This window comes from Oncorhynchus keta, chromosome 3 (genome assembly GCF_023373465.1).
Source record: "Oncorhynchus keta strain PuntledgeMale-10-30-2019 chromosome 3, Oket_V2, whole genome shotgun sequence".
NCBI lineage: Eukaryota > Metazoa > Chordata > Actinopteri > Salmoniformes > Salmonidae > Oncorhynchus > Oncorhynchus keta.
In genome coordinates, this window is record NC_068423.1 from 28,459,337 (window position 1) to 28,474,009 (window position 14,673).

General features: G+C 44.9%; 1 protein-coding gene and 1 long non-coding RNA gene across 9 annotated transcripts in view; one reads left to right on the forward strand and one right to left on the reverse strand.

Moving 5' to 3' along the window:
• LOC127915300 (CSC1-like protein 2) overlaps positions 1–14,673 on the reverse strand; it is a 174,249-nt gene that overhangs the window by 147,101 nt on the left and 12,475 nt on the right. For all 6 annotated transcript variants that reach the window (XM_052495196.1, XM_052495180.1, XM_052495195.1 and 3 more), the window contains exon 2: positions 798–1,087. In XM_052495196.1, coding sequence (XP_052351156.1) covers positions 798–1,034 — 237 coding nt within the window. In that variant the 5' untranslated portion in view covers positions 1,035–1,087. The remainder of the gene's footprint in view (positions 1–797; positions 1,088–14,673) is intronic.
• On the forward strand, positions 1,141–3,232 carry LOC127915320 (uncharacterized). 3 transcript variants are annotated; one of them, XR_008090991.1, is made up of 4 exons: positions 1,141–1,369; positions 1,901–2,005; positions 2,563–2,688; positions 2,926–3,232. It is a non-coding gene; the product is annotated as an uncharacterized LOC127915320 (long non-coding RNA). The 3 variants fall into 3 exon arrangements; XR_008090990.1 differs by lacking the exon at positions 2,563–2,688 and having other exon boundaries at positions 2,905–3,232; XR_008090989.1 differs by lacking the exon at positions 2,563–2,688 and having other exon boundaries at positions 1,922–2,005; positions 2,905–3,232.

The following is a 14,673-nucleotide window of genomic DNA, read 5'->3' on the forward strand; positions in this document are numbered from 1 at the left end:
CACACACACACACACACACACACACACACACACACACACACACACACACACACACACACACAAAATCAAAAATCGGTCACATACACATATTTAGCAGATGTTATTGAGAGGTGTAGCGAAAATTATTCTGTTCCTAGATCCAGCGTCACAGTAATATCTAACAGTACACAACAACACACACAGATCTGTAAGTAGAAGACCGTAGCGCTAAGAACCGGGGCTCCCCATGTCTGTAGGCGCCATCTCACTACGGTCTTCCATAGTGAGGGAGAGGTCCCAATGTACACACACACACACACACACACACACACACACACACACACACACACACACACACACACACACACACACACACACACACACACACACACACACACACACACACACACACACACACACACACACACACACACACACACACACACACACACACACACACACACACACAGAGGTTAGCTAGCTATTACACAATACATTAGTAAAGCAAGGTGTTATTCCAACTGCTTTCCTGTATTTACATATACAGAATCAGAACCAGTTAGACACACTACCTAGTGGTGACATCTGTCCCGTGGGACCCTGGGTATTCCTTGAACCAGGAACAACACTGGACCTAAGGTATAGGTTCCAGCCAACTAGAGGTTTATTTCCAGACCAGATGGTCAGTAAAAAAAATAAAACCTCTTGGCCCTACTAAATATTCATCTGAATTTGGTGTGTAAATAATAAATAAATAATAAAAGACAACGATGGTCAATAAAGCTGTATCGATACAAAACCAGGAAGAAGTGACTCACCAGGAAGCACATGAAGTCGAGTGCGAGGACGGTGGGCACCCCTCCGAAGGGCAGGCCCTGGAGCACGGTGGATCGGATACGGGCGGTGTAACAGTAGTCCCTGGAGGTCTTACCCCCACCGGAGGTGTTGCTCTGCTGGGCAGGGCAGTCAGCCAGGCCCATTCCGGAACACAGAGCCCCCTGGACCACGGCCCCCCACCCCACCACACTCACCACCACCGTCAGCAGGACAGACATGCTGAGGCTTCAGCTAGGAATCAGCTCCACACTCACTGCGGCATCTTAAACACCTGGAGGAGAACGAGAATTCAGTTAGGAATCAGCTCCACACTCACTGTGGCATCTTAAAAATGGGGCAGCAGATAGCCTAGTGGTTAGAGCAGGTAGCCTAGTGGTTAGAGCAGGTAGCCTAGTGGTTAGAGCAGGTAGCCTAGTGGTTAGAGCAGGTAACCTAGTGGTTAGAGCAGGTAGCCTAGTGGTTAGAGCAGGTAGCCTAGTGGTTAGAGCAGGTAGTCTAGTGGTTAGAGCAGGTAGCCTAGTGGTTAGAGCAGGTAGCCTAGTGGTTAGAGCAGGTAGTCTAGTGGTTAGAGCGGATAGTCTAGTGGTTAGAGCGGGTAGCCTAGTGGTTAGAGCAGGTAGCCTAGTGGTTAGAGCAGGTAGTCTCGTGGTTAGAGCAGGTAGCCTAGTGGTTAGAGCAGGTAGCCTAGTGGTTAGAGCAGGTAACCTAGTGGTTAGAGCGGGTAGTCTACTGGTTAGAGCGGGTAGTCTAGTGGTTAGAGCGGGTAGCCTAGTGGTTAGAGACAGGTAGTCTAGTGGTTAGAGCAGGTAACCTAGTGGTTAGAGCAGGTAGTCTAGTGGTTAGAGCAGGTAGCCTAGTGGTTAGAGCAGGTAGCCTAGTGGTTAGAGCAGGTAGCCTAGTGGTTAGAGCAGGTAACCTAGTGGTTAGAGCAGGTAACCTAGTGGTTAGAGCAGGTAGTCTTGTGGTTAGAGCAGGTAGTCTAGTGGTTAGAGACAGGTAGTCTAGTGGTTAGAGACAGGTAGTCTAGTGGTTAGAGACAGGTAGTCTTGTGGTTAGAGACAGGTAGTCTAGTGGTTAGAAACAGGTAGTCTAGTGGTTAGAGCAGGTAGTCTAGTGGTTAGAGCAGGTAGTCTAGTGGTTAGAGCAGGTAGTCTAGTGGTTAGAGCAGGTAGCCTAGTGGTTAGAGCAGGTAGCCTAGTGGTTAGAGAAAGGTAGTCTAGTGGTTAGAGCAGGTAGCCTAGTGGTTAGAGCAGGTAACCTAGTGGTTAGAGCAGATAGCCTAGTGGTTAGAGCAGGTAGCCTAGTGGTTAGAGCAGGTAGCCTAGTGGTTAGAGCAGGTAGCCTAGTGGTTAGAGCAGGTAGCCTAGTGGTTAGAGCAGGTAGTCTCGTGGTTAGAGCAGGTAGCCTAGTGGTTAGAGCAGGTAACCTAGTGGTTAGAGCAGGTAACCTAGTGGTTAGAGCAGGTAGTCTAGTGGTTAGAGCGGGTAGTCTAGTGGTTAGAGCGGGTAGCCTAGTGGTTAGAGCAGGTAGCCTAGTGGTTAGAGCAGGTAGCCTAGTGGTTAGAGCAGGTAGAGCAGGTAGTCTCGTGGTTAGAGCAGGTAGCCTAGTGGTTAGAGCAGGTAGCCTAGTGGTTAGAGCAGGTAGTCTCGTGGTTAGAGCAGGTAGCCTAGTGGTTAGAGCAGGTAGTCTAGTGGTTAGAGCGGGTAGTCTAGTGGTTAGAGCGAGTAGCCTAGTGGTTAGAGACAGGTAGTCTAGTGGTTAGAGCAGGTAACCTAGTGGTTAGAGCAGGTAGCCTAGTGGTTAGAGCAGGTAGCCTAGTGGTTAGAGCAGGTAGCCTAGTGGTTAGAGCAGGTAGCCTAGTGGTTAGAGCAGGTAACCTAGTGGTTAGAGCAGGTAGTCTTGTGGTTAGAGCAGGTAGTCTAGTGGTTAGAGACAGGTAGTCTAGTGGTTAGAGACAGGTAGTCTAGTGGTTAGAGACAGGTAGTCTAGTGGTTAGAGACAGGTAGTCTAGTGGTTAGAGACAGGTAGTCTAGTGGTTAGAAACAGGTAGTCTAGTGGTTAGAGCAGGTAGTCTAGTGGTTAGAGCAGGTAGTCTAGTGGTTAGAGCAGGTAGTCTAGTGGTTAGAGCAGGTAGCCTAGTGGTTAGAGCAGGTAGCCTAGTGGTTAGAGCAGGTAGTCTAGTGGTTAGAGCAGGTAGCCTAGTGGTTAGAGCAGGTAACCTAGTGGTTAGAGCAGGTAGTCTAGTGGTTAGAGCAGGTAGCCTAGTGGTTAGAGCAGGTAGCCTAGTGGTTAGAGCAGGTAGCCTAGTGGTTAGAGCAGGAAGCCTAGTGGTTAGAGCAGGAAGCCTAGTGGTTAGAGACAGGTAGCCTAGTGGTTAGAGCAGGAAGCCTAGTGGTTAGAGCAGGAAGCCTAGTGGTTAGAGACAGGTAGTCTAGTGGTTAGAGCAGGTAGCCTAGTGGTTAGAGCAGGAAGCCTAGTGGTTAGAGCAGGAAGCCTAGTGGTTAGAGACAGGTAGTCTAGTGGTTAGAGCAGGAAGCCTAGTGGTTAGAGCAGGAAGCCTAGTGGTTAGAGGGTAGGGCCAGTAACCGAAATGTTGCTGGATCGAATCCCCAAGCTGAAAAATACTTTTTTTTTTTTTTAAATCTGCCCCTGAACAAGGCAGTTAACCCACTGTTCCCTGGTAGGCCGTCATTGAAAATAAGAATTTGTTCTCAACTGACTTTCCTCGTTAAATAAAAGCACTGCAGCCTCCGTCGTTTTGGGAATTTGATGCTCCCTGACTGTCTGGCTTTCATTGTTGGGTGATTTTTTTATCTGGACACAAGAAACTGCATGAATGTAGATACTAGTTTTCGACCGATTAATCGGTATCGGCTTTCTTGGTCCTCCAGTAAATCGGTATCGGCGTTGCAAAAATCATAATCGGTCGACCTCTAAAAGATACATAAATCATTCCTACAGTTTCTATTTGGTTTTAGTCATTTTCAAGTACAGTATATTGGGTTTGTCCCCCCCCGCCCTCCAAAAAAACCACTCAAACCATCCAAGGTTCTGATTGGACCTCAAAACTACTATTAAAAACACTCAAACCATCCAAGGTTCTGATTGGACCTCAAAACTACTATTAAAAACACTCAAACCATCCAAGGTTCTGATTGGACCTCAAAACTACTATTAAAAACACTCAAACCATCCAAGGTTCTGATTGGACCTCAAAACTACTATTAAAACACTCGCATTTCCAAAACATTTTTTATTTTTTTATTTTTGTCGCTAGGGTGGCAGTTAAAATAATGTAACTGGTCACTTTAGCTTTTAGACTTTTTAAAATGTTTTTTTTTTAAAATATATAATCAAGATTTATTCAAACAGCAACAATAGGTATACAGCAAAGGTTCATCAAAAAGTTTTGTCCGAAATCGATCGAGTTTTCGCGAGGCACAATTCAGTCATCATGCACAATTTGAATGAAGATTTTAGGTTTTCCCCCCCAAAAACAACTTCCCGATTAAAGGTTCACTTCAAAGTAGGCCTACCTGGCAGAATGATATCATGACGATTTGTACCCGTCACATGTAGACTACATTGTACAGTGCAGAAACACTTGCCAGTCCTGAGCACAATTGAATTAAAAAAAGGGCAACCAACACAATTCAAATAGTTTTGTTTTGCTTTGCTCCAAGACCTCAAAAGATGTCTCCTAATGTGGTTTAAGCATCGTTGTGGACTTACCCTGGCGTGACGTTTAGATAACCCGTGTAAATCTCTCCAGGACAAGGTGACTTTTATCAATATATTCATCTCTATTTACTCTCAGATTAGAAAATGCTAATTAGCATCAAAGTAGACTACAAATCCCAGCATGCTCCTGCACGTCATCTTCAGCTGACAGCTTTGCGAACAGGTATTGTGTACATTTTCTACTTGCCCAAAGAGACAGTTCACAGAACTGTTAATTTAAAGAAATATAGCCTATTTATTCCCTACTACATTTAGCTAACATTAGATAATTCATCCAGAGGTTCTTACCTTTGCCTCAATTCGTCAGTCTCAGCCAGATCATCATGGCATTTGTAGTTCTTTATGATAGCCACATTAGCATTTAATTAGCATGTCATTTGGAGGGCGGGGGGGTAAGTACAGATGAATATATTGATAAAAGTCACCTTGTCCTAGAGAGATTTACATGGTTATCTAAACGTCAGCGTAAGCCGACACAAAACACGTCCCTTATTTTAAGCGTTTCTAAAATCCCCAAATGGGAAAAATGAATGATGGAAAAAAGATTGGAACCATTTCCTTGTTTGACCGCTAGGTTTTATGGGTATTATGAATCATACTGTGGTACTCTATTTCATCCTCATCAATGTGAACAACCAGGCCAGATTAAATTCTCTAAAAAAAAAATTTCATTTTGACTTTTGGGGGAAGTCAAAAGAGAGATAAACGGACTTTCTCTAGGAAATCAAAATGGATTTATTTATTTTATTTTTTTATTTTTTTTATCTTTCTGAGGATATTCTCAGACTACGGCGGTAGTAGTTGAAGGAGCTGTCATCAGCAGCTGTTTGAGGGATAGTCTCGATCTGGTAATGGTCCTAGACCAGGCCCATCAGTGGTGTGGTTTAAGTGCACAAAGTGACAACGGGTGTATCCCAAATAGCACTATATTGCCCATAGGGTTCTGGTTAAAAGAAGTAGTCCACTTTGTAGGGAACAGGGTGTTTATTTGGGATGCAATATATCGCTTTCTTTTCACTGGTTGAGAAGAGTAGGTTGTCTCCTCTCTGGGTTGACTGTGGTCTGTGTGAACCCTGTACCCTCTATTGGCCCATTGTTCTCCAGCAGCCTCCCCCTCCCTCCCTCCCTCTACGTCAGGGTGATGATGTCACAGCGTTCCAGAGGAGGATAATTGGGTTAGTGTTTGGACAAATGAGCAACGTTTGGTAATCCAGTGTGCGTGACCATTTTGGTGCTGTCAAAAACGTGATTTTCCTTTTTAATTTTATGTTATTTCCACACTAGGAGGTTGAAATAAAACCCTGAAAATTATGATAATACTATTTTTGTGTAAAAGCTGTTTGGAGAAGAAAAAAAAATCTAAAATCCTGGAATTTCAGTCTGTTCAGATGAGATGGATTTTTTTCGCCCAGATCATGACATCACAATCTGATCTGATTATTCTGTCCAATGAAGAGTCATCTTTTATTTGCATATGTATCCTCCTACTTCCTTTAAGGGGTAAGCGGGGTAGGCTCTAGAGCAGGGATTATCAACTACATTCAGCCCTGGGATGATTTTATTCTTGAGTGGACGGTCAGGGGGCCGGTACATCATTTAAAATCATTTGCAGGCAGCAAATTGACCGCAAGAAGCCCAAACAGATATAATAATTTGACTGGGGAGAAGAAGAAAAAAATAGTCAAATCTTGCTTACACAATTGTATACGATCACATCTCTCTATTATGTGTGGTAATATTTCAGAACAGATTCCCAAAATTAAAATAACTTGGAACTGGTTTCCTGGTGTTTTTAACAGTCTTTCATGTCCAACAATAATAATAACAATAATAATAATACTAATAATATGCTCAGAAAACTTGGGGGACCAAATTAAATCCTCCACTGGCCAAGTTCAGCCTGTGGGCCGCCAGTTGGAGAACCCTGCTCTATAGTCTAGACCAGGGCTCCCCAACCCTCTTCCTGGAGATCTACTGTCCTGTAGGTTCAGTCCAATCCCCTACGAAACAGATTGTATAGGGTCCTACTATCCCCTACGAAACAGATTGTATAGGGTCCTATTATCCCTACGAAACAGATTGTATAGGGTCCTACTATCCCCTACGAAACAGATTGTATAGGGTCCTACTATCCCCTATGAAACAGATTGTATAGGGTCCTACTATCCCTTACGAAACAGATTGTATAGGGTCCTACTATCCCCTACGAAACAGATTGTATAGGGTCCTACTATCCCCTACGAAACAGATTGTATAGGGTCCTACTATCCCCTACGAAACAGATTGTATAGGGTCCTACTATCCCCTACGAAACAGATTGTATAGGGTCCTACTATCCCCTACGAAACAGATTGTATAGGGTCCTACTATCCCCTACGAAACAGATTGTATAGGGTCCTACTATCCCCTACGAAACAGATTGTATAGGGTCCTACTATCCCCTACGAAACAGATTGTATAGGGTCCTACTATCCCCTACGAAACAGATTGTATAGGGTCCTACTATCCCTTATGAAACAGATTCTATAGGGTCCTACTATCCCCTACGAAACAGATTGTATAGGGTCCTACTATCCCTTACGAAACAGATTGTATAGGGTCCTACTATCCCTTATTTCTCTAGCCTCTAAACAGACAGCTTCATCGACCAGGTTCGTGTTCAGCAGGGAAACAGAAATTAGCCCAGGTAGTGCCTCCCTGTTCCGGTGTGTTCTCTTCCAATTTGATACCTAACGAACGCTAGCCCAGACCTGATTGGGTCGACTACGATGTCTTCCTACAACTGACACCACACATAACAAGTTCAGACTGAAGTAGAGAATATCACGATGGCAAAGTGACTTAATAAATCAAATGACCCAGAAGAAGAAAATCAACCTGATCAGATCTACTGAGTCAAATTATTATCAGTCTCTGCATTTTATTGGACCAGGACCCACAGTAGAGCACTAGGCCTATATAGGGAATAGAGTGCCAATATAGGGAATAGAGTGCCAATATAGGGAATAGAGTGCCAATATAGGGAATAGAGTGCCTATATAGGGAATAGAGTGCCAATATAGGGAATAGGGTGCCTACATAGGGAATAGGGTGCCTACATAGGGAATAGGGTGCCTACATAGGGAATAGGGTGCCTACATAGGGAATAGGGTGCCTACATAGGGAATAGGGTGCCTACATAGGGAATAGAGTGACAATATAGGGAATAGGGTGCCTATATAGGGAATAGAGTGCCAATATAGGGAATAGAGTGCCAATATAGGAAATAGAGTGCCAATATAGGGAATAGAGTGCCAATATAGGGAATAGAGTGCCTATATAGGGAATAGAGTGCCTACATAGGGAATAGAGTGCCAATATAGGGAATAGAGTGCCAATATAGGGAATAGGGTGCCAATATAGGGAATAGAGTGCCAATATAGGGAAAAGAGTGCCTATATAGGGAATAGAGTGCCAATATAGGGAATAGAGTGCCAATATAGGGAATAGAGTGCCAATATAGGGAATAGAGTGCCAATATAGGGAATAGGGTGCCTACATAGGGAATAGAGTGCCTACATAGGGAATAGGGTGCCTACATAGGGAATAGGGTGCCTACATAGGGAATAGGGTGCCTACATAGGGAATAGGGTGCCTACATAGGGAATAGGGTGCCTACATAGGGAATAGGGTGCCTACATAGGGAATAGGGTGCCTACATAGGGAATAGGGTGCCTACATAGGGAATAGGGTGCCTACATAGGGAATAGGGTGCCTACATAGGGAATAGGGTGCCATTTGGGACACCTGGAAGATGTTCCCAGCTGTCGTCAACATATTTCCACAAATCTAATATGCATAATCTGTGAGGGAGACGGAAAGTCACAAACAACCCCTCTGTCAGCACTTCAACTGTTAAACTGGCTGACTGAAACTCTAGGCCACACCACACACAGTGTACAGACATCATAGTTCAAGGCACGTATTAGTCTGAGGCAAACAAGAAGAAAATCCTGAAGAGGAAGAAACAAGAAGAAAATCCTGCAGACAAGCAGTATCAGCCAACTGTCCACCTCCTACAGTATTCTCTAGGCCTATCCACCTCCTCCAGGCCTGTCCACCTCCTACAGTATCCTCCAGGCCTATCCACCTCCTACAGTATTCTCCAGGCCTATCCACCTCCTACAGTATCCTCTAGGTCTATCCACCTCCTACAGTATCCTCCAGGCCTATTCACCTCCTACAGTATCCTCTAGGCCTATCCACCTCCTACAGTATCCTCTAGGCCTATCCACCTCCTACAGTATCCTCTAGACCTATCCACCTCCTACAGTATCCTCCAGGCCTATTCACCTCCTACAGTATCCTCCAGGCCTAGCCACCTCCTTCAGGCCTATCCACCTCCTACAGTATCCTCCAGGCCTATCCACCTCCTACAGTATCCTCCAGACCTATCCACCTCCTACAGTATCCTCCAGGCCTATCCACCTCCTACAGTATCCTCCAGGCCTATCCACCTCCTACAGTATCCTCCAGGCCTATCCACCTCCTCCAGGCCTAGCCACCTCCTCCAGGCCTATCCACCTCCTACAGTATCCTCCAGGCCTATCCACCTCCTCCAGGCCTAGCCACCTCCTTCAGGCCTATCCACCTCCTCCAGGCCTATCCACCTCCTACAGTATCCTCCAGGCCTATCCACCTCCTACAGTATCCTCCAGGCCTAGCCACCTCCTTCAGGCCTATCCACCTCCTCCAGGCCTATCCACCTCCTACAGTATCCTCCAGGCCTATCCACCTCCTACAGTATCCTCCAGGCCTATCCACCTCCTCTAGGCCTATTCACCTCCTACAGTATCCTCCAGGCCTATCCACCTCCTCTAGGCCTATTCACCTCCTACAGTATCCTCCAGGCCTATCCACCTCCTACAGTATCCTCTAGGCCTATTCACCTCCTACAGTATCCTCCAGGCCTATTCACCTCCTACAGTATCCTCCAGGCCTATATCCACCTCCTCCAGGCCTATCCACCTCCTCCAGGCCTATCCACCTCCTTCAGGCCTATCCACCTCCTCCAGGCCTATCCACCTCCTCCAGGCCTATCCACCTCCTACAGTATCCTCCAGGCCTATTCACCTCCTTCAGGCCTTTCATAGCAGCAACATACAACCGCCATCATCACTTTGCTCGTTGTATAATTGTCTCACTCTTCCTCTCACCTTTTCCCTTCGCTTGTGGACTTGTGCACAACACAACACGTCGTCTGTGACCTGGCGGAAAAACCTCTCCGAACCAAACCTTCATACCATAAACGCTACACAGCCTACATCGTTGTCACCATATTAACTAAAGGTCATAGTCAACAAAGCTACTAGAACTAATGAGTTCGTAAACCCGCTACAATCAAGTAGTACAGCAAGCAGTTTATCAGTTATTCCGGCGGGGCCCCGGTGGCAATCAACTAATAAAAGTGAAAGCTTACCTTGACTGATGAGTTCCAGTGTTAATAAGAATGGTCTTAGCCAGCTAGCTAACATACATAGCATTCCTCTCTGTTTGAGTCAGGTTGTTGAGCTAAACTAGCTCGCTAACATACATAGCATTCCTCTCTGTTTGAGTCAAGTTGTTGAGCTAAACTAGCTAGCTAAGTAAGTGAAAATAATAACGAAATCTTTATTTGTAAAAAATAAATAAAAATAAACAATCAACAATTGTCTTTCTACTACTCACCACATGTTATGCACTGCAGTGCTAGCTAGCTGTAGCTTCTGCTTTCAGTACTAGATTCACTATCTGATCCTTTGATTGGGTGGACAACATGTCAGTTCATGCTGCAACGTAACACAGATAGATAGGTTAGGTACCTCCGATACAATTGCTTGCGAAAGTATTCACCCCCTTGGCATTTTTCCTATTTTGTTGCCTTACAACCTGGAATTTAAAAAAAAAAAAAAAATTGGGGGGGTTGTATCATTTGATATACAAAACGTGCCTACCACTTTGAAGATTAGAAAAACATTGTTTTATGTGAAACAAACAAGAAATAAGACAAAAGAAACAGAACTTGAGCGTGCATAACTATTCACCCCCACATAGTCAATACTTTGTTGAGTCACCTTTTACAGCAATTACAGCTGCAAGTCTCTTGGGGTATGTCTCTATAAGCTTGGCACATCTCGCCACTTGGATTTTTGCCCATTCTTCAAGGCAAAACTGCTCCAGCTCCTTCAAGTTGGATGGGTTCCGCTGGTGTACAGCAATATTTAAGTCATACCACAGATTCTCAATTGGATTGAGGTCTGGGCTTTGACTAGGCCATTCCAAGACATTTAAATGTTTCCCCTTAAACCACACAAGTGTTGCTTTAGCAGTATGATTAGGGTCATTGTCCTGCTGGAAGGTGAACCTCTTGTCCCAGTCTCAAATCTCTGGAAGACAAACAGGTTTCTTTCAAGAATGTCCCTGTATTTAGCACCATCCATCATTCCTTCAATTCTGACCAGTTCCCCAGTCCCTGCCAATGAAAAACATCCCCACAGCATGATGCTGCCACCACCACGCTTCACTGTGGGGAGTGTGGTTTCGGGGTGATGATGGGTGTTGGGTTAGCGCCAGACATAGCATTTTCCTCCTTCAGGGTTATCTTTGGTCTCTTTGATGCCCTCCTTGCCTGCCAGTTTTGGTGTGCGGCCCTCTCTTGGCAGGTTTGTTGTGGTGCCATATTCGTCACATTTTTTTAATAATGGATTTAATGATGCTCCGTGGATGTTCAAAGATATTGATATTTTTTTTATAACCCAACCCTAATCTGTACTTCTCCACAACTTTGTCCCTGGCCTGTTTGGAGAGCTCCTTGGTCTTCATAGTGCCGCTTGCTTGGTGGTACCCCTTGCTTAGTGGTGTTGCAGACTCTGGGGCCTTTCAGAACAGGTGTATATATATATACTGAGATAATGTGACACTTCGATTGCACACAGGTGGACTTTTAACTAATTATGTGACTTCTGAAGGTAATTGGTTACATGCACCACCGGTCCATATTTTACATTTTTTAAACAACTTTTATTTTTTTCATTTCACTATTTTGTGTATGTCCATTACATGAAATCCAAATATAAATCGTTTTACATTTCAGGTTGTAATGCAAAAAAATAGGAAAAACGCCAAGGGGGATGAATACTTTTGCTAGGTACCACAGATATACAGGCTAAGTACCACAGATATACAGGCCTGGTAAGTGCACCCTGTGAATGACTCTGCGTGGAAACAGTGTGACTGGGCTACCACCGTCACCAAGCTAGCCCACCTGACCTGGAGCCGGTTGCCATGACACCACCGCCACGTTCTGCCAGAGATTCACACAACAGTACAAACAAAAGGAGCATGGAGGCAATGAGGGAGACAATCACATGCTGAGCCCTGGTTAAACTAAATTCACAGTCTGCTAGATGGGTAGAGTCAATGGGCTGATTGCTCGTCTACTGGCCTGACTGGCTCAAAATAATCTGTGTTGTGGGCTGGGGAGTCCACAACCCTGTTCCTGGAGAACTACCCTCCTGTAGGTTTTAACTCCAACCCTGTTCCAGGAGAGAAACCCTCCTGTAGGATAACTCCAACCTTGTTCCTGGAGAACTACCCTCATGTAGGTTTTAACTCCAACCCTGTTCCAGGAGAGAAACCCTCCTGTAGGTTTTAACTCCAATCCTATTGCTGGAGAGAAACCCTCCTGTAGGTTTTAACTCCAATCCTATTGCTGGAAAGAGACCCTCCTGTAGGTTTTAACTCCAACCCTGTTCCAGGAGAGCTACCCTCATGTAGGTTTTAACTCCAACCCTGTTGCTGGAGAGAGACCCTCCTGTAGGTTATAACTCCAACCCTGTTCCTGGAGAGAGACCCTCATGTAGGTTTTAACTCCAACCCTGTTCCTGGAGAGACACCCTCCTGTAGGTTTTAACTCCAACCCTGTTCCAGGAGAGCTACCCTCATGTAGGTTTTAACTCCAACCCTGTTGCTGGAGAGAGACCCTCCTGTAGGTTATAACTCCAACCCTGTTCCTGGAGAGAGACCCTCCTGTAGGTTATAACTCCAACCCCAGTTGTAACTAACCTGGTTCATCTTATCAACCAGCTAATTATTAGAATCAGATAGATTAGGTTTGGAGGGAACCCAATCAGGTGTGCAAGATTAGGTTTGGAGGGAACCCAATCAGGTGTGCAAGATTAGGTTTGGAGTGAACTCAATCAGGTGTGATAGATTAGGTTTGGAGGGAACCCAATCAGGTGTGTTAGATTAGGTTCACTACCCTCCTATCGATGCAGCCTACTAACTAGTTCGCTTCTCAATCTGTTTGTTTTGAACCGTCTGGTTGAGAGTTGGGACCAGAGTGAGAATCAGTTGGGACCAGAGTGAGAATCAGTTGGGACCAGAGTGAGAATCAGTTGGGACCAGAGTGAGAATCAGTTGGGACCAGAGTGAGAATCAGTTGGGACCAGAGTGAGAATCAGTTGGGACCAGAGTGAGAATCAGTTGGGACCAGAGTGAGAATCAGTTGGGACCAGAGTGAGAATCAGTTGGGACCAGAGTGAGAATCAGTTGGGACCAGAGTGAGAATCAGTTGGGACCAGAGTGAGAAACAGTTGGGACCAGACTATCCATGTAGTCTTGTGCATAAAGAAAGTATCGATCCTCTTCTCCAGAGCCGCAGGACAGAATGAAAACTAGACAGACAGGCCATCTAGACAGACAGGCCATCTAGACAGACAGGCCATCTAGACAGACAGGCCATCTAGACAGACAGGCCATCTAGACAGACAGCTGTGCGGGCAAGATCACCTCAAATAACAACTGCTCTATCAGTCCAACTTTACAAAACAAGAAGTAGGCAGTCTTCAAGAACATGCCTTATGAGCCAAATACAGCCTAACTGTTTAGCCCCATCATAACCCCCCAAAAAAGAGTAACAAACGTTATAATATTTCTCCTTGATCCTGCTTTGTGGTATAAACCTCTGTGTTACTAGGCTAACTCAAGACCTAGCTTTGTACAGCAGTAATGTTGATGTCCTTAAATGATTGATAGGCTATGCATTGACCCACAAGGCCAATAGCTCCTATTCTGCCCTATTCTAGATTGTCATCAACCTCGAAATGTACAATTTGATTTGACTACTGCCCCGTAGCACTCCCTTCTGTTATCATGAAGTGCTTTGAGAAACTAGTCAAGGATCATATCATCTCCACCCTACCTGCCACCCTAGACCGACTTCAGTTTGCTTTCCGCCCCAACAGGTCCACAGACGATGCAATCGCCATCACACTGCCCTATCCCATCTGGACAAGAGGGATACCTATGTAAGAATTATGTTCATTGACTATAGCTCAGCATTCAACATCAAGGACATCAACCACCCGAGTCACTGCCTGTTCACCCCGCTATCATCCAGAAGGCGAGGTCAGTACAGGTGCATCAAAGCTGGGACCGAGAGACTGAAAAACAGCTTCTATCAAGGCCATCAGACTGCTAAACAGCCACCACTAACTCAGAGAGGCTGCTGCCTACATGGACTCCAATCACTGACCACTTTAATAATGTTAACATATCTTACATTACTCATCTCATATGTATATACTGTACCTTATACCATCTACTGCATCTTGCCTATGCCTATTTATATGTACATACTCTTATTCCATCCCTTTAGATTTGTGTGTATTAGGTAGTTATTGGGGAAATGTTAGATATTACTGCACTGTTGGAACTAGAAGCACAAGCATTTCGCTACACTTGCATTAACCTCTTACTCCTACCCGACACGCAGGCGTTCCATCTCGACATCTGGAAATGCAAATGCGCTACGCTAAATGCTAATAGCACTCGTTAAAACTCAAACGTTCATTAAAATACACATGCAGGGTACTGAATTAAAGCTACACTCGTTGTGAATCCAGGCAACAAGTCAGATTTTTAAAATGATTTTCGGCGAAAGCATGAGAAGCTATTATCTGATAGCATGTAACACCCCAAAAGACCCGCAGGGGACATAAACAAAATAATTAGCATAGTCTTTTTTTCGATTAAAATCGGTCCATATATAGCCTAGATATCGATCTATGAAGACTGTGTGATCAAGGAAAAAAATAG